Source organism: Gasterosteus aculeatus, chromosome 2, assembly GCF_964276395.1.
Source record: "Gasterosteus aculeatus chromosome 2, fGasAcu3.hap1.1, whole genome shotgun sequence".
NCBI classification, from domain to species: domain Eukaryota; kingdom Metazoa; phylum Chordata; class Actinopteri; order Perciformes; family Gasterosteidae; genus Gasterosteus; species Gasterosteus aculeatus.
The window spans coordinates 20,303,802-20,330,171 of NC_135689.1; the positions used below are offsets into that span (position 1 = coordinate 20,303,802).

The 26,370-nt window shown below is 42.3% G+C and overlaps 1 protein-coding gene across 1 annotated transcript in view; it reads right to left on the reverse strand.

Moving 5' to 3' along the window:
• The window catches only part of LOC120829249 (voltage-gated potassium channel subunit beta-2-like), a 62,419-nt gene that overhangs the window by 11,711 nt on the left and 24,338 nt on the right, over nt 1-26,370 (reverse strand). The window contains exons 4-10 of the mRNA XM_078094450.1: nt 21,746-21,783; nt 19,514-19,593; nt 16,845-16,889; nt 8,085-8,129; nt 7,189-7,232; nt 6,916-7,002; nt 1,668-1,753 (exon numbers count right to left, since the gene is read on the reverse strand). Coding sequence (XP_077950576.1) covers nt 1,668-1,753; nt 6,916-7,002; nt 7,189-7,232; nt 8,085-8,129; nt 16,845-16,889; nt 19,514-19,593; nt 21,746-21,783 — 425 coding nt within the window. The remainder of the gene's footprint in view (nt 1-1,667; nt 1,754-6,915; nt 7,003-7,188; nt 7,233-8,084; nt 8,130-16,844; nt 16,890-19,513; nt 19,594-21,745; nt 21,784-26,370) is intronic.

A 26,370-nucleotide genomic window follows, 5' to 3' on the forward strand; every position in this document is an offset into this window, starting at 1 on the left:
AATACGTTCGATGACTGCAAGCTAAGCTAAAAGTAGCGTAGCCTCAAACGAAAGCTAAGAGTAGCCTATTAGCCTTACAAGTGAGCAGAAACAGCTTTGTTAAAGTGTATTTTCTTTGCCGTGTCGTTTACAGGAAGCGGTGCGCCGTCTTCACAACTCCGAGACGAACTACAGGCGCTACGAACCGGAGCAAGGGTAAGATTTACAGAATATTCTTTCATTCTGCGCTATAAGGAAATATATACGTATAGATACCGATCATAACTGTACATTTTGTTTTCACAGACTAATCTCGCCTCATAATGAGGCGGTGACCTCATATTTGCTACGGGAAAAGTCCAGATTTAGACGACGTCATTGTGTGTAAGTGACACTGTTTCTCCTTCCTTGTTAAATGTTACTGTGACTTGCGTATGATTTTTTTTGTATTCATACCACACTCATTTAATTGTTTTCCAGCCGCCTGTGAGACGTATTTTGAGACGGTACGCAGGAGCTTCAGGTTTTCCAGCCGGAACACTCATTGCGGGCGGAAGCTGCGAAGGATTCAGCGCGGAGTCGAGCGAGAAGAAAGCGGGGAGTTTATTTGCTGACTTTTTTCAGGTGCATTGATCGATGTGTCGTGTCCGTACGCATCGCACAGTACTGATTCATTGTTGTTTTTACAGCTGCTGGAATCGAGACAAAGTGTGCTGCCTGATGACGAGGTGGAACTCTGGAAATCCGCCACCGTAGAGCTCACGTCGGACGGAAGGGATGGCATTGTTGGCGGATTCTCGGGGTGGATTGTACGGTCGCCACACACACACGAGGCGCCTGCACAACAGACCTGCCTCGGAAAACACGCCGCCAGTGACGGTCTACAACCCCGAGGAGGCAAACAGACAGTTTACAGAGCTGTAGTTTTTTAAACCACCTTTACCCAAGTGTGGGCAGATCCTCACTTTGTATGTAGTTCTTGATTGTGTGTTGTTAATAAAGCTCTTTCTTTGCATAAACATGTGGCAAATGTTCATTTTCTCTATAAATTCATTGATGTCCTGGTTGATATCCTAATAATAGTGTAGTAGCCTACATAGGATAACAATGAAATGAATATACAGCATAATATGAATATATAAATAAAATGAGGCGGGTGACCAATAGCGACAGATCTGCCAACCAATCACGAGATTGATTTATTTTCATTGATTGAAAGTTGTGTTTTCATCCAATCATGAACATCATGGTCTGCCCAGGTGGGGTTTTGCTGCCAATCACAAGTGATTTTATTTGTTAGTAAATTGTGGTTTCATCCAATAAGGAGTAAGGATATTCAAGCCCGCTCGGCTCGGCCACCCGCGGTTTCGCTGCATTCATATGCTAATTCGGGCCATTCGCACCTCCGCCAGCTCTCCACATACGTCATGGTTCGTTTCCGACAATTTGTGGCACAGACAAACGCGACGTGCGCGGGTTGCAAATTGTCGGAAATTGTCGGAAATTAGGGAGATTTCCGGGCGTTTACGGGGACGAAAATCTCACTTTTCATGCAGTGTGTTGCCTCACAGCAAGAAGGTCCTGGGTTCAACTCTGCCCAGTGGCCTTTCTGTGTGGAGTCTGCATGTTCTCCCCATGTCTGCGTGAGTTCCAGGTACTCTGGCTTGTTTTGACTTGCGTGAACTCACCATGATCTCCACAGAGGTCCATCTGGATGTCCCCCAATACATGGCCATCCCCTGGTTGATCACATGGGTCATTGCTCTCACCGTCTCTACAAAGAATTGCAAATTAGCTTTGTAACTACTTTTCAGCAAATGTCTGACTACAAAAGACAAAAAAAAAACACACAAAGTGGGAGGACAAGGATGGATTCTGAGTCAGTTTTGATATTCACTACCCTTTCAACAAAAAATATTCTCTGGTATGGGTTTGAACCGAAGTTAAAGTTTAAAAAGAAAATACTTAAAATTCCATCCTCGCAGGGTGTCTAAATGAACTCCAACAGTTGAACTACTCCATTGTGCAACCAGTTTTGGCAATTTCAATTCAGTGTGAAGAATGGCAAGCAGCCGTCAACGGAGATGAATGATCGCTAGATCCTTGTGTAGACCTTTTGGAATGGTTTTCAAACAAAGTTCATCATATTTTAGCTGTTGTTGATAGACAGACAGACTGACATATATACATTAATCAAAGATAGGAATGGATAGAAAAGTTTATTTTGCAAAAGCTTGTGAGGGTAGATTGGGGTTTTATAGTCAGGAACTGATCCCATATGTAAAAAACTGAGTGTTATTATTATTAACAATATTTTTATTGTCAATATTACTTTAAAAGAGAAAAGGCTTTTCCATGTTGGAACGGGAATTGCAATAAATTACCTGCATGAAACATTTTGAAGGAGAAAAGCAATGGACTGCACAACCTTCTAGTCATAATATATAAGTGGAAGAGTTGGAGGCTTAGTGTTTTTATTGTAGAAAGTAGTCGTAGTAGAGGTAGTAGCAGTAATAATAGTGGTAATAGAACTACTAGTAATCGTGTTAGTATTGGTACCATTAGTAGTGTTTGTAGTAGTAGTTGAAATAACAGAAGTATTAGTAGAAGTACATTACATGTCATTTAGCTGACACTTTTATCCAAAGCGACTTACATTACATTTTTAACCAATGGTTACAACATTTTTGCCTGGGGAGCAATTAGGGGTTAAGGGTCTTGCTCAGGGACACTTCGACATGGGACATGGGGCAGCTGGGACTTGAACCACCAACTTTGCGGTTCCCAGCGCACCCTCTCTACCCCTGTGCCATGTCGCCCCTAGTACTAGTACTAGTACATAGTGATAATTATAAAATTAGCAGTAGTTATAGTAGTACAATGCCCTGCATAATTATTTACCCCCTTGGACTCTGCCATTTTGTACTTTAACAAACTGAAAATCAAATAGACTTAAATAGACTTTTTCCCATTTGATTACCAACATGCATAGTACTTTGAAACAATGTTAGGCAGACTGAAAACACGGTGTAAAACAAAAATCACAATTTTCACTTGGACTAAAGTACAAAGAGGGTTCTGTGGGAAGACTGTTAAATATCCTATCCCAATACCATACACCAGAGGGTGTGGTTAAAACAATGAGTTGGTTTCTGTTCACTAACAGCTGGGGAAATGTGTCTCAGCCTCTCGGACCATCAGCACCGGTTCCCCCCAAGGCTGCGTTCTTTCCCCTCTGCTCTTCTCCCTGTACACCAACAGCTGCACCTCCAGTCACCAGTCCGTCAAGCTCCTGAAGTTTGCGGATGACACCACCCTCATTGGACTGATCTCTGGTGGGGATGAGTCCGCCTACAGGTGGGAGTCTGACCATCTGGTGTCGTGGTGCAGCCAGAACAACCTGGAGCTCAACGCTCTAAAGACAGTGGAGTTGGTTGTGGATTTCCGGAGGAACAGAGCCCCACCTTCCCCCATTACCCTGTGCGACGCCCCTGTCACTATTGTAGATTCCTTCCGTTTCCTGGTCTCCATCATCACCCAGGACCTCAAGTGGGAGCTGAACATCAGCTCCATCACCAAGAAGGCTCAGCAGAGGTTGTTCTTCCTGAGGCAGCTGAAGAAATTCAACCTGCCAAAGACGATGATGGTCCACTTCTACACGGCCATCATCGGGTCCATCCTCTGCTCCTCCATCACCGTCTGGTACGCTGCAGCCACAGCCAAGGACAAGGGCAGGCTGCAGCCTGTTGTCACTCGTCACTTTGTCGTCACTCGTCACTTTGTCACTTGTTCGATAGTGCACTTTTTAATATTTTTAATATTTTGTAACTTTTTTAATATTTTTAATTTTTAACTTTAACTTTATTCTCTTATTTTATACTAACCCATAGCCTTATCCTACTAACCCATTGCTTTAGCATTTCATTTCATTTTACTTTATTACTTGTGCACTGCTGTCTTTTGTTACACTGTCTACTGCCACGCACCAACCGCCAAGACAAATTCCTTGTATGTTTGACATATTTTGGCAATAAATGTTTCCTGATTCCTGATCCTGAAAATGCGTTGGAATGCAAAAAGCTGAAAGCTGAACTGAATTTTTTAAAATAGCTGAAAATAGAGAAAGTTGAAGGGAATTTGAATACATTTGCTACATTTGAATGAGAAACCAATGCCTCTCAAAAGATTCCGCCTGGCAGTTGCCCACAGTTTGATGAGATTCAACAAGCAAGATGAAAAACAAGATGGCATATCACCAATTTTACCAAAGTGTTAAGTGTATCTTACATTTATGCTGTTTATTACTGTCATAAGTTAGCATTGTATTTGACTAATTCTACTGTTTTGGTATTTGCATATCTATTTGGTACTTTACCATAAAGTTACATCTCAACTGTTCTTTTTTATTGTTGTTATTAATGCCCCAAAGAAGTAAAATATGCAAGGAAATAATTTTTTCATTACTTTTTTCTTGGTGAGGACATTGAAGGGTTAAAACGGACAAGGTAATTATTGTGGGTGATTTTAACATTCATGTGGATGTCCACAACGACAGCCTTGGTACTGCATTTCTTTCATTGTTAGATTTAATTGCTTTCTTTCAGAGTGTAAATAAACCCACTCACTGTTTTAACCACACTCTGGACTTGGTTCTTGTGTATGGGATTGGGATTGAACAATTTTCCCACAGAACCCTCTCCTGTCGGACCATTGCCTGATAACCGTTGACCATTTCTATTTCTACTACCAGAATCTCCTCCTCCTGCCAAAGGTTTCTACAGTCGACACTTATCGGATACCGCTGTAACCTCATTTAAATAAGCTATTCCTTCTGCTCTAAGTTCAGTGCCCTGTCTCAAGATATCAAAAGACTCCTGTGAGAACTTCAGTCCGTCCCAGATCGATCATTTTGTCGATGCTTCTACAGGCTCTTTGAGAGTGGCGCTGGACGCTATTGCTCCTCTGGAAAGAAGAATAGCAACAAGAAGGAAGTTTGCTCCTTGGTATACCCCTCAAACACGGAACCTAAAGCAAACTGTGTGGAAACTTGAACAATTATGGCGTTCCACCAAATCAGAAGGATCTAGGTTAGTTTGGCAAGACGGCCTTAAAACATATAAGAAGGCTCTCCGTAATGCAAGAGCATCTTATTACTCATCATTAATAGAGAAAAATAAAAACAACTCCAGGTTTCTCTTCAGCACTGTAGCTAGACTGACAGAGAGTCACAGCTCTGTCGAGCCGTGTATTCCTTTGGACCTCAGTAGTAACGACTTCATGAATTTCTTCAATGATAAGATTCTGACTATCAAAGAGGAAATTGATGGTCTCCTGCTTTCAACCAGTGCCGACCTGTCCTCAAATGTAGGAACCTTGGATGCAGCAGTGGGCCTTGATGGCTGCTTGGATGCCTTCTCTTCCATCAACCTTGATCAACTGACTTCTTTAATTTCGAAGTCTAAATCTTCTACTTGTCTCTTGGATCCGATTCCGACTAAGCTGCTTAAGGACGTTTTTCCTTTAGTTAGCACGTCATTATTAGATATTATGAATCTGTCTTTGTTGACAGGACATGTAACCAGAGTTCTTCAAGGTAGCTGTAATTAAACCTCTTCTTAAGAAACCTAGTCTTGCTCCAGAGGTGTTGGCTAACTACAGACCTATCTCTAATCTTCCCTTACTCTCTAAGATCCTTGAGAAATCCGTCGCAAATCAATTATGTGACTTTCTACAAAACAATGCTTTGTTCGAGGATTTCCAGTCAGGATTTCGAGTGCATCATAGCACAGAAACAGCACTGGTGAAAATTACGAATGATCTTCCACTTGCATCGGACCAAGGACTCATCTCTTTTCTTGTCTTGCTGGACCTCAGTGCCACATTTGATACCATAGACCATTGTATCCTGTTGCAGAGACTAGAACATTTGATTGGTATCAAAGGAACTGCACTCAGCTGTCTTAAATCCCATTTATTGTGATGAGGCCTATTATTAAATAACCTCTTAGTATGAACGCCAAGCACTCAGATTCTGTCTCCCAACCCCCTTTATCTCACCCAATGATTATCTATATCTTAACATGCAGCTCAGAATTAAGCTGTTGTTGTTGAAATACCTATTGCTATTTCTAATACTACTCCAACTACTACTACTCCAGCTATTATTGTTTATTGTTTAGCTTCCATCTTTTCCTGTATTGTAATTCAGCTAATAAAATCTTGTGCAGTTAAGCTTCCTTCTCTACCAATTATACATTATAGCTAGAAGGTTATGAAGTTCAATGAATTTTGGCCTTCCATATTTTTTTTGCTGTATTTTGAGCACTCTTTTGAAATTACTTTCAGTTTACAGCTTTGCAATGCATTTCTGATACATCTAAGAGAAATTACTTGCAGAAGAGATCTTTTTGTGAGGTAGAGTACAGAGTGTGTACAGTGTTAGCAATGTAAGCACTTACCCTGAATGCACAGCAAGTAGCAGAATGGGGCAATTTTATAATGCAGGTGACTTTTGGGAAATATTGACCTAGATTATAAATAATTTCTTTCCTACAACCCATGAAACATCTCCCAGCTTCATAAAAGTCATGTTTGGGGCGACCACACTTGGACTACTCTACTTTTCAAAACCAGAACCCATCGAAATGTGGACCTGTCCATAATGTTACTATAAATGTTAAGTCTTGCACAGCTCGGCACTCAGATCTTCCGTGTAGTTGCCAAGGACCAAAACTGCAATATGGCCACTTGCACCGCACCAACTGTACTGACAACAACAGACTTTATATTTGTTTTATTAGAAGTGTAATGGTAAATCAGAACAGGTATTTATGTCTAACAATATGTTCTGTTTTAATATTTAGAACCATTATCCCTAAGCAATCCTCAACATAATTTGAGAACAAACTTACATCTGTATTTGATAAGCACACCCACCTTCAATAGGTGTGTTAGGATCTGGCCGATTAGCGAACACCACGTCTATGTACTCCAGTTGAAGTCGCTCTAGTGATGCCTTTAGACCTTTTTTATGAAGAGAATTGCATACGCATGACATATTATCACAATACAAACAAAACACATAAGCATTCTGGTGTAATATGGTTATGGTGACACATGCAGTGATTAACAGCTTAGTTTTTTGTTTGGTTATAATGACAAAATGCTTTTGTGATTGTCATTCTGTTGAAGAAAAGAAAAAGATCTTACCTTCGATTATATGTTTTCGTGACAATCCTCTTTCCATTTCTGCTCTGAAAAACCAACATCTTGAATGTCAGAGGTCAAGGTTTGAAATCTAGACCATTTAAAATTATTTTTAACATCCACCGTAGATGGAAACTGATTAAATAGATTTTCAGCAGAACCCCACAAAATATTTACGACTAACCTATATCTATTATGACAAGGATTGTATCATTTAGGTTGACACATGTCTAATGTGTAGTAACATTTGTGGCTTGAGGAATTGCACACACAGTTGCTAAAATGTTATAAAACAATCGTCACAATTTACTTTATCGACTAAGCCTAAAGAGAAAAGTAACCCATATAATCTAATATTGCCATCTATAGCAACTGTAGTGCAGAAACCTGAAGTTTATGCCCTCCTTATGGTTTCTTGCATACAAGAAAGTTGTATGCTTGGAACAAGCATTTTAATGAAGTTGGAGATAATGGATTGTGACTGGACTGGAACCTGATTCTTTAGGTCAAAATATAATCCTCCCAGCTGTTGGGGGGAAAAACATTTACCAGCTGCAGCTGCCACTTCAGCTGTTCATCTTTAACTGTCTCTGAGTTATGCTAGTGTTAATGGTGCACATGTCTCTCTAGTTCTAAAAACAGATTCCATTTTTACTTTTATTGTAAAATGAGAACATGCCTTTGGGTTCCTTACACATTAATGCATGTAATGTTAACTCGTTTTAATAACTCAGCTTATACACAGTAGGCAACCTGTTTCATGCATTAATTGTAAACATAGAAAACAAGCAAGGAAGAAAGGAATCTAAAATAAAAAGAAATAAAGGAAGAAGCACACAAGCAATAAATGAATTAATTAAAAAGCAAGCAAGATAAAGAAACAAATTACAAGTACATACTCTCCGCCCCAGAAGATTTTGGTGGTGATGACTAAACTGGAACGTCTGCATTTGAAATCATGAATAGAAGTAGAAATTAGACTGGTATTTTAAAATGACAATTCGAAACAATATCTAAACGTTAAAATAACGCAGAAATGATCAGGAACACCTAATTCCACATAAACAGGTAAGTCTGGTAGATTATTCAATATTGATATATTATACATATTTTGACAGTTAAATAAGTTGCTTTTATAATACCATTTTGCTTTTACTTTTAAACTTGAATGTACAAAAACACAAAAAATTAATAACTATACACAGCCCCCCCTCACCCCCACGTGCACCATAACTTTCCACACATGAGATGTGCCTTGCATAAGTATTTACTCCTTAACTTTTCCCCATTTTTTACCTTTATAAACTGTATTTCAAATAAACTGTAATTCAAATATACTTTTTACCATTTGATCAACATAACATGAATAGTACTTAATACTGCAAAAATACATTTTTATTGTGACAGAAATAATAATGAGGAAAAGAAGACATCTTTTGGATGCAAGTATTCACACCCCTTAGTCAATACTTGGTAGAAACCCCTTTTGCTGCAATTACAGCTACAAGACTTTTGGTGTCTTCAACATTTTTTCACATCTAGAGATGAAAAGGTACGTCCATTCTTCTTGGGTTACATACTCTGGCTGTATGTTTAGCGCCATTGTACTGCTAGAAGACGAACTTCCGCTCCGGTGTCAAGTTGTTTGCACACTTCATCCTATTTTATACAAGGATTGCCCTGTGTTTGGCTCCCATCCCTCTTTACCTCAATTCTGACTAGTTTGCATGTAGCTGCTGAAGAGAAGCATCCTCACAGCATGATGCTACCACCACCATATTTTACTGTTGGGATGGTGTGCTCAGGGTGAGAAGCAGTGTTGCCACTTTCCACCACACATAGTTTTGCATTGAGGCCAAAAAGTTCAATTTTGGTCTCAGCTGACCAAAGCACCTTCTTTCACACGTTTGTTGTGTCTTCTACATGGCTTGTGGCAAACTCCAAACAGGATTTCTTATGGTTAACTTTAAACAGTGACTTTCTTCTTGCCACTCTTGTATAAAGGCCAGATTTTCTGAGTACACGGCTAATAGTTGTTCTGTGGACAGATTCTCCCACCTCAGCTATGGATCTTTGGGCCTCGTGGTTGCTTTTCTGATCAACTTCCGGGAGACTTTGTCAACTACTTCACCAAGAAAATAGCTGACATACGCTCCTCCTTCTCAAACCCACTTCCTACTTCTCGCGTCCCACCGACCTCACCTCTTTCGCCCTCACTTTCCTCTTTCACCGCCCTCTCTCCTAACCAAATTCTTACCCTAGTAACCTCTGCCCGTCCGACCACCTGCCCTCTTGACCCCATTCCATCACATCTTCTACAATCTATTGCACCTGACCTTCTTCCGTTCCTCACCTGTCTCATCAACAACACTCTGTTATCTGGCTGTTTTCCCAATTCTCTGAAGGAGGCAAGAGTCAACCCCCTCCTGAAGAAACCTACCCTCAACCCTTCTGAAGAAAACAACTACAGACCGGTCTCTCTTCTTCCCTTTTTGTCCAAAACCCTTGAACGTGCTATCTTTAATCAACTCTCCTCTTATCTCCACTGTAACAACCTCCTTGATCCCCACCAGTCAGGTTTCAAGGCAGGCCACTCCACAGGCCGCTCTCCTTGCTGTCTCAGAGCAACTCCACACTGCTAGAGCCGCCTCTCTCTCCTCTGTCCTCATCCTTCTGGACCTCTCTGCTGCATTTGACACGGTCAACCACCAGATTCTTATTTCCTCCCTTCAGAAACTTGGTGTCACAGGCTCTGCTCTCTCCCTTCTCTCGTCCTACCTCGACGGCCGCATCTACCGGGTAACCTGGCGAGGATCTGTGTCAGAACCTTGTCCTCTTACTACTGGAGTTCCTCAGGGTTCCGTGCTGGGTCCCCTCCTGTTCTCGCTTTACACCAACTCTCTTGGCGCTGTCATTCGCTTGCATGGCTTCTCTTACCACAGCTATGCAGATGACACCCAACTAATTCTCTCCTTCCTTCACTCGGACACCCAGGTGGCGGCTCGGATCTCTGCCTGTCTAACTGACATCTCTCAGTGGATGTCCGCCCACCATCTGAAAATCAACCCGACAAGACTGAACTACTTCTCTTTCCCGGAAAAGAGTCGCTTACCCAGGACCTGACAGTCAACTTTGGGAACTCCGTGCTAACGCCCACTTTGACCGCTAAGAACCTCGGCGTCACACTCGACAGCCAACTCTCCCTGACTCCCAACATCACTGCGACAACGCGATCCTGTAGATACACGCTCTACAACATCAGGAGAATACGTCCCCTTCTCACTCAGAAGGCAGCGCAGGTACTGATTCAGACTCTTGTCATCTCCCGCCTGGACTACTGCAACTCCCTCCTGGCTGGTCTCCCTGCCACCGCCATTCGACCTCTGCAGCTCATTCAGAATGCAGCAGCTCGACTGGTCTTCAACCTTCCAAAATTCTCCCACACTACTCCACTCCTCCGCTCTCTTCACTGGCTACCGGTGGCTCCCCGCATCCAGTTCAAAACATTGGTGCTCACGTACCATGCTGTGAATGGATCGGGTCCAGCTTACATCCAGGACATGGTCAAACCCTACATCCCAACCCGCACTCTCCGCTCTGCATCTGCAAAACTACTCGTTCCTCCCTCACTGAGAGCAAAACACTCAACTAGATCACGACTCTTTGCTGTCCTTGCGCCGAAATGGTGGAACGAGCTTTCTGAAGACACCAGGCCGCAAACTAAAGACACACCTCTTCAGAACAGTGCTGTAGTGGTAAAATTAGAGGTGGGGAATTTTGTGATCATACAGACCTCGACGCGATGCGAAGCAACGCAACACAAAGCGTTGCGACTCTGTAAGGCTGTCCTGGCTATATTGCATTATGTTATCAGTAAAAGTCATATACAATCAATGACAATGAATAAATGTGTTAGTAGTTTGTAGTTTATTACATTTAAGAAAACAGTAAAGAAAAGTATGTCAACACAACACAACAACACAATTGCAGATTAAGAACTATCTCCTTTTTACAGTAGTGCCCAGAGAGCCTCCTTGTCCTCCACGTCAGGTCCTGCCTTGCACAGAGGAGCCATGAACCCCAGAATGCGTGTTCTGGGGTTCATGGCTCCTCTGTGCTTCTCTCTCTATTCGACCTGGTGTTTGTCCTCTCCCTGTGCTCTCTGCATCATTGCCTGTCCTCTCACTGCCTGAAAAAATATGTTGAATTTAAGAGTTAACCAGTTAAGCAGCCTGTCAATTACACTGACAACATAAGTTAAAGGAACACTCATGTACTACCTATGTCATCATAAATAGCCTACAGCATGTTTTCACATTGAGAACTGACTTGTTTTCTAACGCTTACAGGCTACTCTACACCTTTCATGACCTAAAATAATTGATTAAGCATATAGGCCTATTCAGTGAAGCAACAGCTTTGCTCCCGCTCATGATGACAGGGGAGGCAGAGCCTTTGAATTGACTGGATCTTCTCCTAATTATGTGCGCGCGTCACTGGCGTTTTTCTTGTCCTTTCACCGTGCACGACCAGCGAACACAGAGCACGCGACTACTACCCCCCCGTCGGTCGTTCCGCCCGCAACGACTACTACAACCCCCCCCCCCCGTGGCTGATCCACAGCGTGTATGTTTACACACCTCCTGGATCCTGATTGGTGTCGCTGCTGCAGCCGCAAGGCACTGATTGGATGGTCACAGACCGTAATACAGCGCAGATGAACATGATTCAGACTACGGCGTTTATATGTTCAACAATAGGAAACGTAGTCTCAGCTGTATTCCAACGGAAGAATACAAGGCGCAGGGAACTTTGAGGTGCGTAAACGCTATTTATAGGTGCGTAAACGCTTTTTCCAAAATTCCAGAGGTGCGTAAACGGCGTTTACGTGCGTTTACCCTCCACTACAGCCCTGCTTCAGACTCTACCTCGACTAAAGACTAACAAATTGTAGCACTTAAATTGTACTTGTAACGTCACTCATCTATAGCAAATTATAAATTGGCTTATTTGAGGAAATTGCACTTTCTTGTTTCTTGTTCTCCTGAGTTTGTACCCTATGGTTGAATGCACTTATTGTACGTCGCTTTGGATAAAAGCGTCCGCTAAATGACATGTAATGTAATGTAACTAGTGACTCTTCCTGCTGTCCTTGTGCACTTTGCTGTGCTCTCAACTACAAGGGTAGATGTTGAGATTGAAGTAGCCTAGCATCTAGCTTAGTCTAGCCGTGTTAAAAGTGGTGGTTTGCCACTCACCTCCCTTCTGTTTGACACAGAATTTGCGATGGAACTCCTCTGTTCAGCTCCGTATGTCGCGCCTCTGGGTTTTTTTTTACTTCCAATGCAAAAAGTTTTCTCCATTCTTAACCACAATCTCGCTCTCTCCGATCTAGTTAACTAACTGCAGCCAGTGATGGTTGCATTCATTTTATTTCCGACACACCCAGGGCTCCTGAGTAGTGGAGGGTAAACGCCGTTTACGCACCTCTGGAATTTTGGAAATAGCATTTACATAGCGTTTACCCACCTCAAAGTTCCCTGCGCCTGCGTCCGTTGGAATAATCCGAAATAAATTTGGTGTCGTTTTAAAACACCCAAGACTACGTTTCATATTGTTGAACATATAAACGCTGTAGTCTGAATCAGTTTCATCTGCACTGTATGGTCTGTGTCTCAAATGAACGGGCAGCAACCCAAGTCACATACAGTCACAATGGTGATCACCAATATCAGCTGTCATGCTTGAGAACCAAATTTTCCAAACATGCAACATCAAAGAGCTACAAGGCAGCCGAAAACAGTGAACACAAAACAAACAATGGATGTTTCCATGCAAAAACAAGTGGAGAGTGAATCACAGAAGACAGCCTCACTGTTTCGAACAGCATACTTCATGGCAAAGAAGAACAAGCCATTCACAGACTACGACGAACTTGTGGTGCTTCAGCAAGAAAAGTGTCTTGACATGGGTATCCCTCTTCATTCCAGATTTACTGCAAAAAATATAATAGACCACACAACTGATGAAATGAGAAAGAAAGTTCTGAACCACATAGTAACTGAAGACCAAAGGTTTAATGTTTTTACTGATAAATCCACAACTCTAAGCAAGAAATCAGCCCTGGTATTTTATTTAACAAAGTACCCAGCTGGAAAGCCAGTCGGCTGAGAATATAACTAAGAGTTTACTACAGTGCCTCCAGACTTGGGAAATGGATGAAGATTGCATCAAAGACAATTTCATTGCGTTTGCCAGTGATTGAGCAAGTGACATGCTGTGACAAGTCAGGGGTAGCTGCACGTCTACAACTCCTGTCCACATCTCAATGTGTGGCACTGCCTAAACCATAGGCTGGAATTGGCTGTTAGAGACACAGTCAAGCACACTAATAATGTCAATCATTTCAAGTCTTTTTTAGACAAAATTTACACACAATACAACAGTGTGTAAATTGACAACTTTAAGTAAATCTGCAAAAGATTGGGAGGGTCCTTGATGTCAGATGGACCGCCAGCAGTTTCAGAACTGTGAAAGCTGTATGGAATTCCTACAAGGCCCTGTATAACCACGTAAGTGCTTCTACAGTGGATGTCACAAGAGATGAAAATGACAAGTCCATAGAGCCAAAATGGAGCCAATATGGAGCAAGAGGAATTCCTATGTGATTTAGCCTTAATGTATGACACATTAGAGGAGATCTCACAGGACATATTGTTCATTACAGGTTCATCTAGGCAACACGTGTATCAGTTGAAAACAAAGCCCAGTACAGTAAATTGCTGGACCACTTTAAAGTTCTTCATCCAGCAAACTGGCCTGTTCCCCTACAGGAACCATATGGGAAATCCAGTGTGAAACAAGTTGGTTGAACAAGGTTGATGACAGAAAAAATTCTTAAAGGCTTCAGGGACTTCAAGGATAACTGAAGCATCATTCCAGAAAACCTTGCACCACTCACGAATATCCACCATCTTATTCCAGTTAGCACTGCTGAGTGTGAGAGGGGATTCAGCTTAATGAACGTCACAGTTCTTAATCTAGCAATTGTCCTGTTGTGTTTTGTTGACATTGGATGTCTCTCTAATGGTTAAAGAACAGAGGAAGTGTTTAATTGAAGCATGGTTTCTTCTTATATTATACTTTTCAGCTGTAACACCCTGGGCCTGTTTCCAGAGGCCATTTCTTTAAGGTCCTATAGAGCAGTGGTCCCCAACCTTTTTTACTTCATGGACCGGTTTCATGTCAGACAATATTTTGCAGACCGGTCGAGAATCTCGAACGGGGTAGGGGGGTGGCGGAACGATCGACGGGGGTGGGGGGGGGGTAGTAGTCGTGCGCTCTGTGTTCGCTGGTCTGCGAAACTGCCGTGCACGGACAAGAAAAACGCCTGGTGACGCGTAGGGAATATGTCAGAGGGACGAGCGCACAGAATTAGAAGAAAATCCGGTCAATTTTCAAAATAAAACATTTTTCAAAAATATATATAAGCTTTCTGTGGTGCGGCCCACGGACCGGTAAACACATTTATTCACTGTCATTGATTGTAAATGACTAACTGACAACATAATGCAATATAGCCCGGACAGCCTTAAAGAGTCGCAATGCTTTGTTCGCATAGCGTTGCATTGCATAGCGTTGCATCGCCTCGAGGTCTGTATGATTACAAAATTCATTGTTTAGCCACCTCTAATTTTACCACTACAGCATTTGGCAGACCGGAAGACCGGAAGAGAGAGGTTTCCTCTCCTGTGCACTGAAAGTGAGTGCCTACTCACAGGATTAACTTCCTCTGTGAGATGGCATTTTCAGAGATAAAATGACCAAATTAAAGTACAGGAGCCCGCTTACCGACCCACACCTCACAGACTGTCTCTGACTGGCTGTTTGTGCTTAGGAGCTGGGTTACAAGGCCCTTACAAGACTTGACTTCTGATGGCATGGTGATGGGACACAAAGCCGAACTGCACTTAATTATTAGTTGCACTGAGAATTTTGTCAGTGTTGTGCTGTAACTTCAGTTGATAAGTATAACAGTTAATATTGGTAGTTCATACGGCCTGATTATTGCAATGTGTTTTGCATGTGTTTTTTTTTGTTCATATTGTATCTTTTTTCTTGAAATCTGAAATCAAGTCATTTAGTGTGTTCTTAGTCACATCAATCTGAAAGCTGGACCAAAGTGTTTGATTTCATTCTCTTACAATTAGGCCAAATAAAAATTTGTACGTAGTCTGTCCATTCCGGGAGTGGGATCCCTCCTCTCACGTTCTCCCTAAGGTTTCTTCCCTTCCCTTTTTTTCCTCTTGGAAGGCTTTTTTCATTTTTAGAGGAGTTTTTGCTGTGCTGATGTGTGGGTTTCGGGACAGAGGATGTCGTATGTGTACAGACTGTAAAGCCCTCTGAGGCAAATTTGAAATTTGTGATTTTGGACAATACAAAATAAAATTTATTGAATTGAATATTGGTTTCTGGGCGCACGGTGGTGGTTAGCACTGTCGCCTCACAGCAGGAAGGTCCTGGGTTTGACTCCAGTGGCCCAGTGGCCTTTCTGTGTGGAGTCTGCATGTTCTCCCTGTGTCTGCGTGGGTTCTCTCCGGGTTCTCTGGCTTCCTCCCACAGTCCAAAGACATGCTCTGGAGATCATGTTAATTGGGGACTTTAAATTGCCCATAGGTGTGTGAATGTGAGTGTGAATGGTTGTATGTCTCTGTGTAGCCCTGTGATTGGCTGGCGACCAATCCAGGGTGTACCCTGTCTCTCGCCCGAAGTAGGCTGGGATAGACTCCAGCCCCCCCCGTGACCCTGTGTGCAGGATAAGCGGTTTGACGTTGGATGGATGGATATTGCTTTCTGCAATGATCCCGCATCCTTTCAAAAGTTTAATGCAAGCCACTACAAATTACTCTGTAAAATAATGCATAATGATGAAGTAACTAAAGGATTCTACATGCAAATGCACCAAGGCTCTTCAATTGTTGTGTTTACTGCTGTGAGGATTGTGTGGTTTGTTGTTGTTTTCGTCTCTCCATCTCTCCCTTCTCTTTCCCTTTGCAGGTGCTGTGAGCACTAGGGGGCGTGGCTGGTTCCCTGCAACTGACGAGGCGCACCGGCACTCAATCCTAATCATCCCCACTATAAAGATCTGGCCCACTCAACAGATTATTCCATAGATCTTGAACCTCCGCGTGCCTCTTCGCTCGGCTGTCATCCTCGCCTCTCCGTGGATCCTCCAACCAGCCTACACCCTGCCGTTTCACCCTGCACCTGCCTACACAGTCAATAAACTGTTACCTTTTTTCACTACCTGCTCCTCCGTGTCTGCTTTGGGGTCCGAACACCACCACAAACCTTAACAACTGCAGCTGTATTAGTAATACCAGTATTTATTTTGACAAGCTATGTACATTTGACATGATTGTATACAAATAATTTGTATGGTCTCTTGTTGACAATGTTCTGTGGGATTTCTGGGATCTAGATGACATGCTTTAATAGCATAAACAATAATAATGTAATGTTATTCCATAAGCAATGCTAAATTTGGCAGATGTCTATGAAAATAATACAAAATGTATGGTCGACAATTTCAAACTAAACATTTTAATATGATGGTTTAGTTAGAGTAATAATGTCAACAAACAATTTGAAAACTCTACCTCCATCCTTTCTTCTTTATGATACTTCCCAAGACAACTTCGGCCCTGAGAAAGAAAATGAAATGTTAAACATTGACTATATAGTAAGTTAACAACATTAGATCCATGCCCTTTTCCAACAAATTATCCAGCTGAAGAATAGTGTAAGTTATTAACAATGTCAACTGTGAACAAATCAGTCTCTCGTAAACAAGAGGTTTCATCGATTTTTGTCAACAATTTAAAATAGGTGTCACAGTGTGGGTTTGTTTCCTGTTTTATTTAGTAGTTTCCTGCTTCTCATTGTACCTGGGTTAGCTTCACTTCCTGCCCTGTCGTGTCATCCCTTGTGATTGTCTGCCGTGTTCCTGATTGTTTCCACCTGTGTCCAGTCCTGCACCTTCCCAGTGTATGAAAACCATGGCCCTTTCTCAATATGCGCTTTTGTGGACTTGTGTTTTCGTGAAACATCGTCAGTCGCAGCCCTAGAACTGGAACAGTCCTCTGCCATCTGCTGTAAGGCCCTACCCTTTCCGTAAGTTAATTTCGTTGTGTTTTCCTATTTGCCGTTGTGTTTTGCACTTCAGGGCCTCCGTAACAAGGTCCTGATTCCATCCCCCACAGCTCCACCAACCTGCCCCAGTCCCTCACCCTTTCCTTCCCCAGCCCATCAGGGGTTCATCCGGTGTTCACTGACATCTTCAACGCCTCCTTGGAGACATGCCACATACCCCGGCTTCAAGGCCTCCACCATCATCCCTGTTCCCAAGAAGCCCAGGATCACAGGACTCAATGACTACAGGCCCGTCGCCCTGACCTCTGTAGTCATGAAGTCTTTTGAACGGCTAGTCCTGTCCCACCTGAAGACCCTCACCGATCCCCTCCGGGACTCCCTGCAGTTCGCCTACAGAGCCAACAGGTCTGTAGATAATGCTGTCAATATGGCCCTCCACTACATCCTCCAGCATCTGGACTCCCCAGGAACCTACGCCAGGATCCTGTTTGTGGACTTTAGCTCTGCTTTCAACACGATCATCCCGTCTCTGCTGCAGGACAAACTCCCTGCCGTACATGCCCGACTCCACCTGCAAGTGGATCACAGACTTCCTGTCCAATAGGAAGCAGCACTTGAAGCTGGGGAAACATGTCTCAGCCTCCCGGACCATCAGCACCGGTTCCCCCCAAGACTGGGTTCTTTCCCCTTTCTTCTCCCTGTACACAAACAGCTGCACCTCCAGTCACCAGCCCATCAAGTTTCTGAAGCTTGCAGATGACACCACCCTCATTGGACTGATCTCTGGTGGGGATGAGCCCGCCTACAGGTAGGAGTCTGACCATCTGGTGCCGTGGTGCAGCCAGAACAACCTGGAGCTCAACACTCTAAAGACAGTGGAGATGGTTGTGGATTTCAGGAAGAACAGAGCCCCACCCTCCCCCATCATCCTAGGTGACTCCCCCATCACCGCGGTGGATTCCTTCTGTTTCCTGGGCTTCATCATCGCCTAGGACCTCAAGTGGGAGCTGAACATCAGCTCCATCACCAAGAAGGCTCAGTAGAGGTTGTTCTTCCTGAGGCAGCTGAAGAAATTCAACCAAAGACAATAATGGTGCACTTTTACATGGCCATCGAGTCCATCCTCTGCTCCTCCATCACCGTCTGGTACGCTGTAGCAACAGCCAAGGACAAGGGCAGGCTGCAGCGTGTCATCCACTCTGCAGAGAGGGTGATCGGCTGCAATCTTCCGTCTCTCCAGGACTTGTTCGCTTCTAGGACCCTGAAGCAAGCCAAAAAGATTGTTGCCAACCCCTCTCACCCTGGACAAAACTCGTTTGTGCCCCTTCCATCTGGTAGGAGGATGAGGTCCATCAGGAATAAGACCTCCCACCACATGCAGTTTATTTTGTTGGACTCTAACCGCCAAGTCAAACTTCCTTGTATGTCTGACATATTATGCCAATAAATGTTTCCTGAGTCCTGATTTGTTTTCGGTCAACCGGATCCAACAATCCCCTTGAGCTTTCACGCTACGGAGCTACCGTCATCACACAGCTTAAAACGGCTGAATCAACGGTCTGAAGACCCGTTAAAACACTGGACCCACGAAACAATAAGAGTCTGGTCTTCTGGAAATATTAAAGTCAGTGTGTTTATATAAACGTATATATGTTATATAACTATATGTTTTTGTTAGTAGTTTGTAGTCACAGGTCATAACGTGGTACTATGTATTATCAACGAGTCCACTATCATTGTGCAGGGATTCATGATTTTGAATCATTTTGAAAGATTTTTAATCTTACCTGTCGATTTAATAACATTGTGGGAAGGTGGAAACAAACAAAGGGGGAAGTATTTCTTTTGGTTACACATTGTGGTTGATTATTCCCATCCAACAACATCAATGTCGGGCTGGATTCGAATTGTCAAAGAATTTCCATGCCAAACGCATATAAAGTTATTTGCTATGGTTTGTGTTTTCTTGAGTATTGCCAGCTTAATTTAATTGATCTTTTTGTTTTTTCAAGTATTTGGTTGTTTTTCCCCACGTATGCTTGTGTGACATCATAGTGTACATGTTTTTGTTATACTCAAACAAAGACAAACATGTATGCATCAAAGAATATACATTTGTGTATGTCAAATCATCCTTTTTTCTTGAAATCAAGAAGTCATAAGCAATCATACTCACTGTCCGGCAGTGTACACTTCAGCTGTGTCGAACAAATTGATCCCGTTTTCATATGCCAAAGTCATCAATTCCTCTGCCACCTTCAACAGCAAAATTTGAGATGATAAAGATTAGCAAAGAGTGAAACTATTGTATTTTCTCTCAATCTGACCTCTGACTAGAACTAGGTTATTTAAAAAAAGCTGTATAATAAACCTTTTCACAGATCATTGAGTTATGGTGATCGTACTGCTATAGAAATGATGAAAGGCCATTTAAATTTCATATTGATCATCTTTTTTGAAAAAGGTAAAACCATCGTTTTCCATGTGCAGAACACAATACTGGTATAACTATATTCATAAATCCATCATTTATATAATATCATTGATAATTAAGAAGACTGCCAACTAATTTATCCACTTACATGTCACAAAAACTAAAGTCTAAAGTACTCTTTGGTAAAAAAGAAAAAAAAAAAAACTCTGCCTCTTCAACTGAAACCTTTTGCACTTTTATGAAATGTTATATCTTGTCTGTTACTCTTATGTTGCTTAACAATGTCTCTCTTGAAAATGAGACTGTTAAGTTAGTTTAAAATAAAAATGAAAATTAGCACAGAACCACATTAAACCAGTGAAAGAAAATAGAAATTGCATTGTTACAAAATGTACTTCACATATCAAAACAAACAGCACAGAGTAATTCATTTTATATCAGCTATTACATAGAAATTTAGCCTCTGGGATTAATAAAGTATGCATCTATCTATTTAGCTGTCGTATGCTATCATATGCTATGGAGGCCGTATGACGCCACATTATCTAAGATGAGGACAAGGCTTTCAAATAACTGCAACGTAAACCTGTCAATGCTATATTACTGGACAGTTGGAGCAATTATCATAGTAATCAGATGGGTGGAACCAACATAGGACTTCGAATTGTAAAACTTCTGTTCCTTTCCATTTGTCTGCACACTGGTAATGGGACATATTCAGGAATCAACATTTTCTCCAGGATTTTAGATTTAGTCCATCTAAAGTTTAACCCCCAACAACCGTAAACCTTAATTGTTGGATGAATCTACCAATATCCCTCATCTGCAGAGTTGCTTCCATCGAAATGATGAACAATCTATTCTCAATTATCCCAACTTTAAGGCTTCAGCCGTTTGCCAGGGATGCACGGTTTCCTTTTGTTATATTGATAATGTGTAATGGTAAAATATAATGATGCCATAATGTTTTATTAGATTAAGGTCCAAAACTATCACAATTTTAATCCAGAGAAAGTTCCATGACACCAGCTGTGTGGGAACTATCTGAGCAGAAGAATCTCACAGTACCTCTTCTCTTTGATCCCATTTGTCTATACAGAACAAAGCTGTGTAGAGGAGAAGGTGTGCCCGCAACCATTGGTGCTCACGTACCATGCTGTGAATGGATCGGGTCCAGTCTACATCCAGGACATGGTCAAACCCTACATCCCGACCCGCACTCTCCACTTGGCATCTGCTAAAGTGCTTGTCCCTCTCTCACTGAGAGCAGAACACTCAACAAGATCACAACTCTTTGCTGTCCTTGCTCCAAAATGGCAGAACGAGCTCTCTGATGACATCAGGACTGCAGAGAGCCTTTACATCTTCCGCTGCCAACTAAAGACACACCTCTTCAGACTCTACCTTGCCCAAAAGACTAACAAATTGTGGCACTTAAATTGTACTTTTAATGGTACTTATCTATAGCAAATTGTAACTTGGCTTACTTGATGAAATCACACTTGTTTCTTGCTTTTCTAAGTTTTTATCCCTATGATTGAATGCACTTATTGTAAGTCGCTTTGGATGAAAGCGTCAGCTAAATGACATGTAATGTAATTTATAAACATAAGTTTTGAGGATTTCATTTTCACCTCGTCAGTTAGCCCTTAGGTTTCAGTTTATTTTTCTCTTTGATTCTTCTGCTTTGAGGCAAAGGCAACATGTATATTTAACCATATAGATAAATGCAATCAGACTTTCCTAGAAATAACAATATTGCACTTGGTTGTAAAACTCCATGGGCATGCTTACTGTGAAATAATTTGCTTGAAATCACATATGAATCAATCCAAGGGAGAAAGTCATAAAGTGGTAAAGCCATCTCTATATTAAAGATGGCGATGCATTTTACTTGGTTATACTATTCTATCATTGTTACATCCTGTTAAACTTGAGCCTAGATTACATGAGACCGCCGTAATTCTCTCCTACCTTATCCGTTATCTGGCCTCCAAAGGTGACCCACGTGCCTGGACAAAAGTAAAAGTAAATTAGCCTACTACAGCCTGCAACACACAACGTAAATACTCTGGAGTTACAGTGTAATATTTCATACTCATTTTATACCATTACAGTAAATACCAATACAAATATGTGATGCTGGAGTAAAAAATAGTTTGGCAAAAGGTTTTTTTTTGTCTAATTCCTTGTCACGACTACCTGCTGAGCAGCAAACAGACAGATACAGACTAGCTAGTGAAAATAGTTGAGCATTTAGCAGTACAGTAAGACTAGATATTTCCCTCTGGAGGTATAGACAATTGTGTTTAGACTTCCCTTGACTGTCCAAATTGCTAAGCAGATGAACACACAGCACTGCTCAATAACACACCCACACTGTCAGGGTGGGTGGAAGGCAGGACTCAAACACAGACGTCAAAAGCAAAAGGACTTTAATAGTCATAAACTCCAACACAAAATGGCCAAGGGGCAAAAACGCATACAGGAACTGGGGAAAAACAGCAGACAGGAACTAGAGACATCCAGGACGATAGACAATGACGCGACAAGAGACACACATTGTTTAAATACACTAGGGAGGTGCAGGTGATTGGACACAGGTGGAAACAGTCAGACAATCACAGGGGATGACAGGACCAGGCAGGAAGTGAAGTTACCCAGGGAGACACAAAGCAGAAACTACAAAATAAGACAGGAAATAACCCCACACCGTGACACACACACACACACACACACACAATTAAGCATTAAAAAATGAAACAGCATTACATCAAATCTCTTATCAGTTGCACAGTTGACCAAGTTCAAGTTACAGCGAGTTCAAGTTTTTGGATGTGTTGCAATGGTGATTTTGCCAAACTTGCTTCGTGCAACCGAAAAGCCTGATCTATCTTATCCTGAAAATGATTCGGCTAACTCAGTTAGCCATGTACGAGGAACGGTGCCCAAATCAGAGTTTGAAAGAATTGTTCCGTGCTGTGATGGCCAGGACTTAAGCCACACAAATCTAATAAATTAATAAATAAAAGGAGATTTTATGGATTTTGTTTAAGAGTTTTATTTGTCAATGTACTGAGTCAGTGCACAGGCTTAGTTATTTGGCGTGAGGTTAAAACATTAAAACCAGTTAAAATTTCACTTGGCTAAAATGTGATTTATAAAAACATAGCACAATTAAAGTTCATGTTGAAGTTAAGAACCAAATGTTTAGTACCTAGGGGTTTTGTGGGAATGGACCAGCTGGGTGACGAAGAGCGTCAACCAGGAAGTCGACATGCTTTATGGGAATCCTACAGGAAATTGGACAGTACTAACTGTGATCCCTTACAGGGAACATTGGGAAATGTGATTATGACAGGTTTGTCATATGGGGGGGGTCTCGGAATGACGCACATGCAGCAGTCTAATCCATTGAAGTGCTTTATTTAATGTTTCATATAAAATAACACACAGCCGGCTCCAGCCTCCCCGCCTCGCTCTCCTACTTAAAGGCAGAACACAAGCACTGATTAATCTCAGCTGAGGCCGATTATGCCTCCCCCGGCACCGTTCCCCGAACCACTCCCTTTTCCGTCCCCTCTGCAGCCGAGCCAAACCACGCCCGCCACCACAAGTGATGTCCTGATCAAGGTAATTATGACTAATACAATTATTTGTGCATTAACTAAAGTTTATCCATGGTTCTAAATTTATTCATATGCATTGTGTTCGTTCCAGGTTTTGTATTTTTACTGACAGTAAAAATTGTTCTTTTGTTTTCATGGTGCTGGCCACCTCTTATCAATTCTGTGTATTTTTGTCTTCAAGTGAGTCAAGGTACCCTGGGGAAGTGAGTTGTGAGTTAAAGGTACCCCGGGAATAGGGGTGTTGAATTTTGTCCATAAAGCACCATTATGTCCTTTTATTTGGTATACTGGACTTTCCCGTAAGGTAACCCTGGATGGAAGATAATGTTTGGGAGAACATATAGGCCTGTAAAAGCAGCTGGACAACCGATATCCTTTGCATTTAGGTGCAGTATATGCATGGAATTTGTTTATTAAACGAATACAATAAAAAAAACGCTGTGCTCCTGGAATTGATGAGATAGGGTAAAAACTACCCTGGGGTCTGATGCATGAACTTCCCAGTAGCCAATCTGCTGCTGGAAGGAATAACCAAAGGCTGGCCCTGAGACCTCATTTCTTGGCCACCCTGCTTGGAGGTTTATTGGCAACGATTGGGCTCCAGGTTCAGCGGTTGCCGGGGGGGAACATATGGGAGGATTGCATGGGTACGAGCCGGCCTCTAGGCGGCCTGTGGCAGTTACTGGGGTTAGCTGGGGGCCGAGGAGGGCCAAAGTGGAACCCCATAGGTATGCTGGCATGTTCCTGTGAAGAAACAGAACTGGTGTCACACTCTTCACCAGGGTATTTTGCTGCAAATATCGGTGTCCCACCAGTTAGCTCGAGCAGGAGCACTTTTACTACTGTGCGAACAGACCGAATAGCTGGTCTTTACAGTGAGAGGGGAGCGGGAGCACTCTCCTCAATAGGATGTTTTGCTGCAGTCCCACCAGTTAGCTCGAGCAGAAGCACTTCTGCTACTGTGGAGCAGTGTTAATTTCGTCGACGAAAAATGTTCGTTAACGACCTTTTTTCCATGACTAAGACGTGACAAACGAAAATGTTGGTGGTTGACGAAGTCACAATACTTTTTTCCCCCTAAATTCGCATGCACCTAACCAGGGCTGTAGTGGAGGGTAAACGCACGTTTACGCACCTCTGGAATTTTGGAAATAGCGTTTACGCACCTCAAAGTTCCCTGCGCCTTGTATTCTTCCGTTGGAATAATCCGAAATAAACTTGGTGTCATTTTAAAACAGCTAAGACTACGTTTCCTATTGTTGAACATATAAACGCCGTAGTCTGAATCATTTTCATCTGCGCTGTATTGTGGTCTGAGCATCCAATCAGTGCCTTGCGGCTGCAGCAGCGACACCAATCAGGATCCAGGAGGTATGTAAACACATACACGTTGTGGATTAGCCTGCCTGCCTACCTGTTCGGAATGTGTGCACTGACATTTAATTGTCTAAGTACAACACGTACCAGTGAGTTTCTTTTAGTCGGCGCTGTATGCGTCCATCTTTATTAGTGCATATTTACTTCTGGGCATAAACGCGCACCTTGATGAACTCATCACAACATGACAGACATTTGAACCGGAAGTATCCAGGGTACTACAGAATGGATTAGCGCCGGTAATTAGCAATGGATATCAGGCGATATTTGAAGAGACCATCGAGTGCTCCCACTCCCACAGATGCCCGCAAAAGGCCTCAAGTACAAAGACAGACTGAAGAAGATTAATTCACGTTTTTAAACGTTGTTTTGGTTCGCACAACATCACATTAAGACAGGGACAAACGCTACTAATAACGTGCTTTCAAATAGATGATGCAGGTAACAAGCCCGGTCCCATCTAAATAGGCCTAATAAAATGAGTAATTATGCTCACGCATATTGCTGCAGATTAGGCTAATTCATTGAAAAATTGTCAACAGATTATGTGCAAGACAGTTAGCTAAGAGAAATGCTAAGTGAAATGTTTTAGTTTAGCTATAGAATCTTCATAAAAATTTCGCGGTCAAAGTCAAATATATAAGTTTTTTACTTTCATGATGTCAGCATGTCCTGCTCTCGCATAGAAAACGTGAGCGGGGAGCAAAGCTGTTGCTTCACTGAATAGGCCTATATGCTTAATCAATTATCTGAAGTCATGAAAGGTGTAGAGTAGCCTGTAAGCGAAATACAGTGTAAACATAGATTATTTGAAAACAAGTCAGTTCTCAATGTGAAAAAAACATGCTGTATAGGCTATTTATGATGACATAGGTAGTACATGAGTGTTCCTTTAACTTATGTTGTCAGTGTAATTGACAGGCTGCTTAACTGGTGTTCTCAGCCCCACAATTCTTAAATTCAACATATTTTTTCAGGCAGTGATAGGACACCCAATGATGCAGAGAGCACAGGGAGAGGAGAAACACCAGGTTGAATAGAGAGAGGAGAAGCACAGAGGAGCCATGAACCCCAGAACGCGTGTTCTGGGGTTCATGGCTCCTCTGAGCAAGGCAGGACCTGACGTGGAAGACAAGGAAGCCCTCTGGTCACTACTGTAAAAAGGAGACTCCATATGTAGATAGTTCTTAATCTGCAATTGTCTTGTTGTGTTGTGTTGACATACTTTTCTTCACTGTTTTCTTAAATTTAATAAACTACAAACTACTAACAGATTTATTCATTGTCATTGATTGTATATGACTTTTACTGATAACATAATGCAATATAGCCAGGACAGCCTTAAAGAGTCGCAAAGCTTTGTGTTGCGTTACTTTGCATCGCGTCGAGGTCTGTATGATTACAAAATTCAGAGTTTACCCACCTCTAATTTTACCACTACAGCACTGCACCTGCACTGCAACAGACAACAGGCAAAGTACGACCCCGTATGGCGGATATTAACGTGTCATGATGACTTCATCCACGAACCCAGAACGCTCGCTCACATCGGTGCAGCGGTGGTTCTTGTGCACCGACTGCGGACCGTGACGA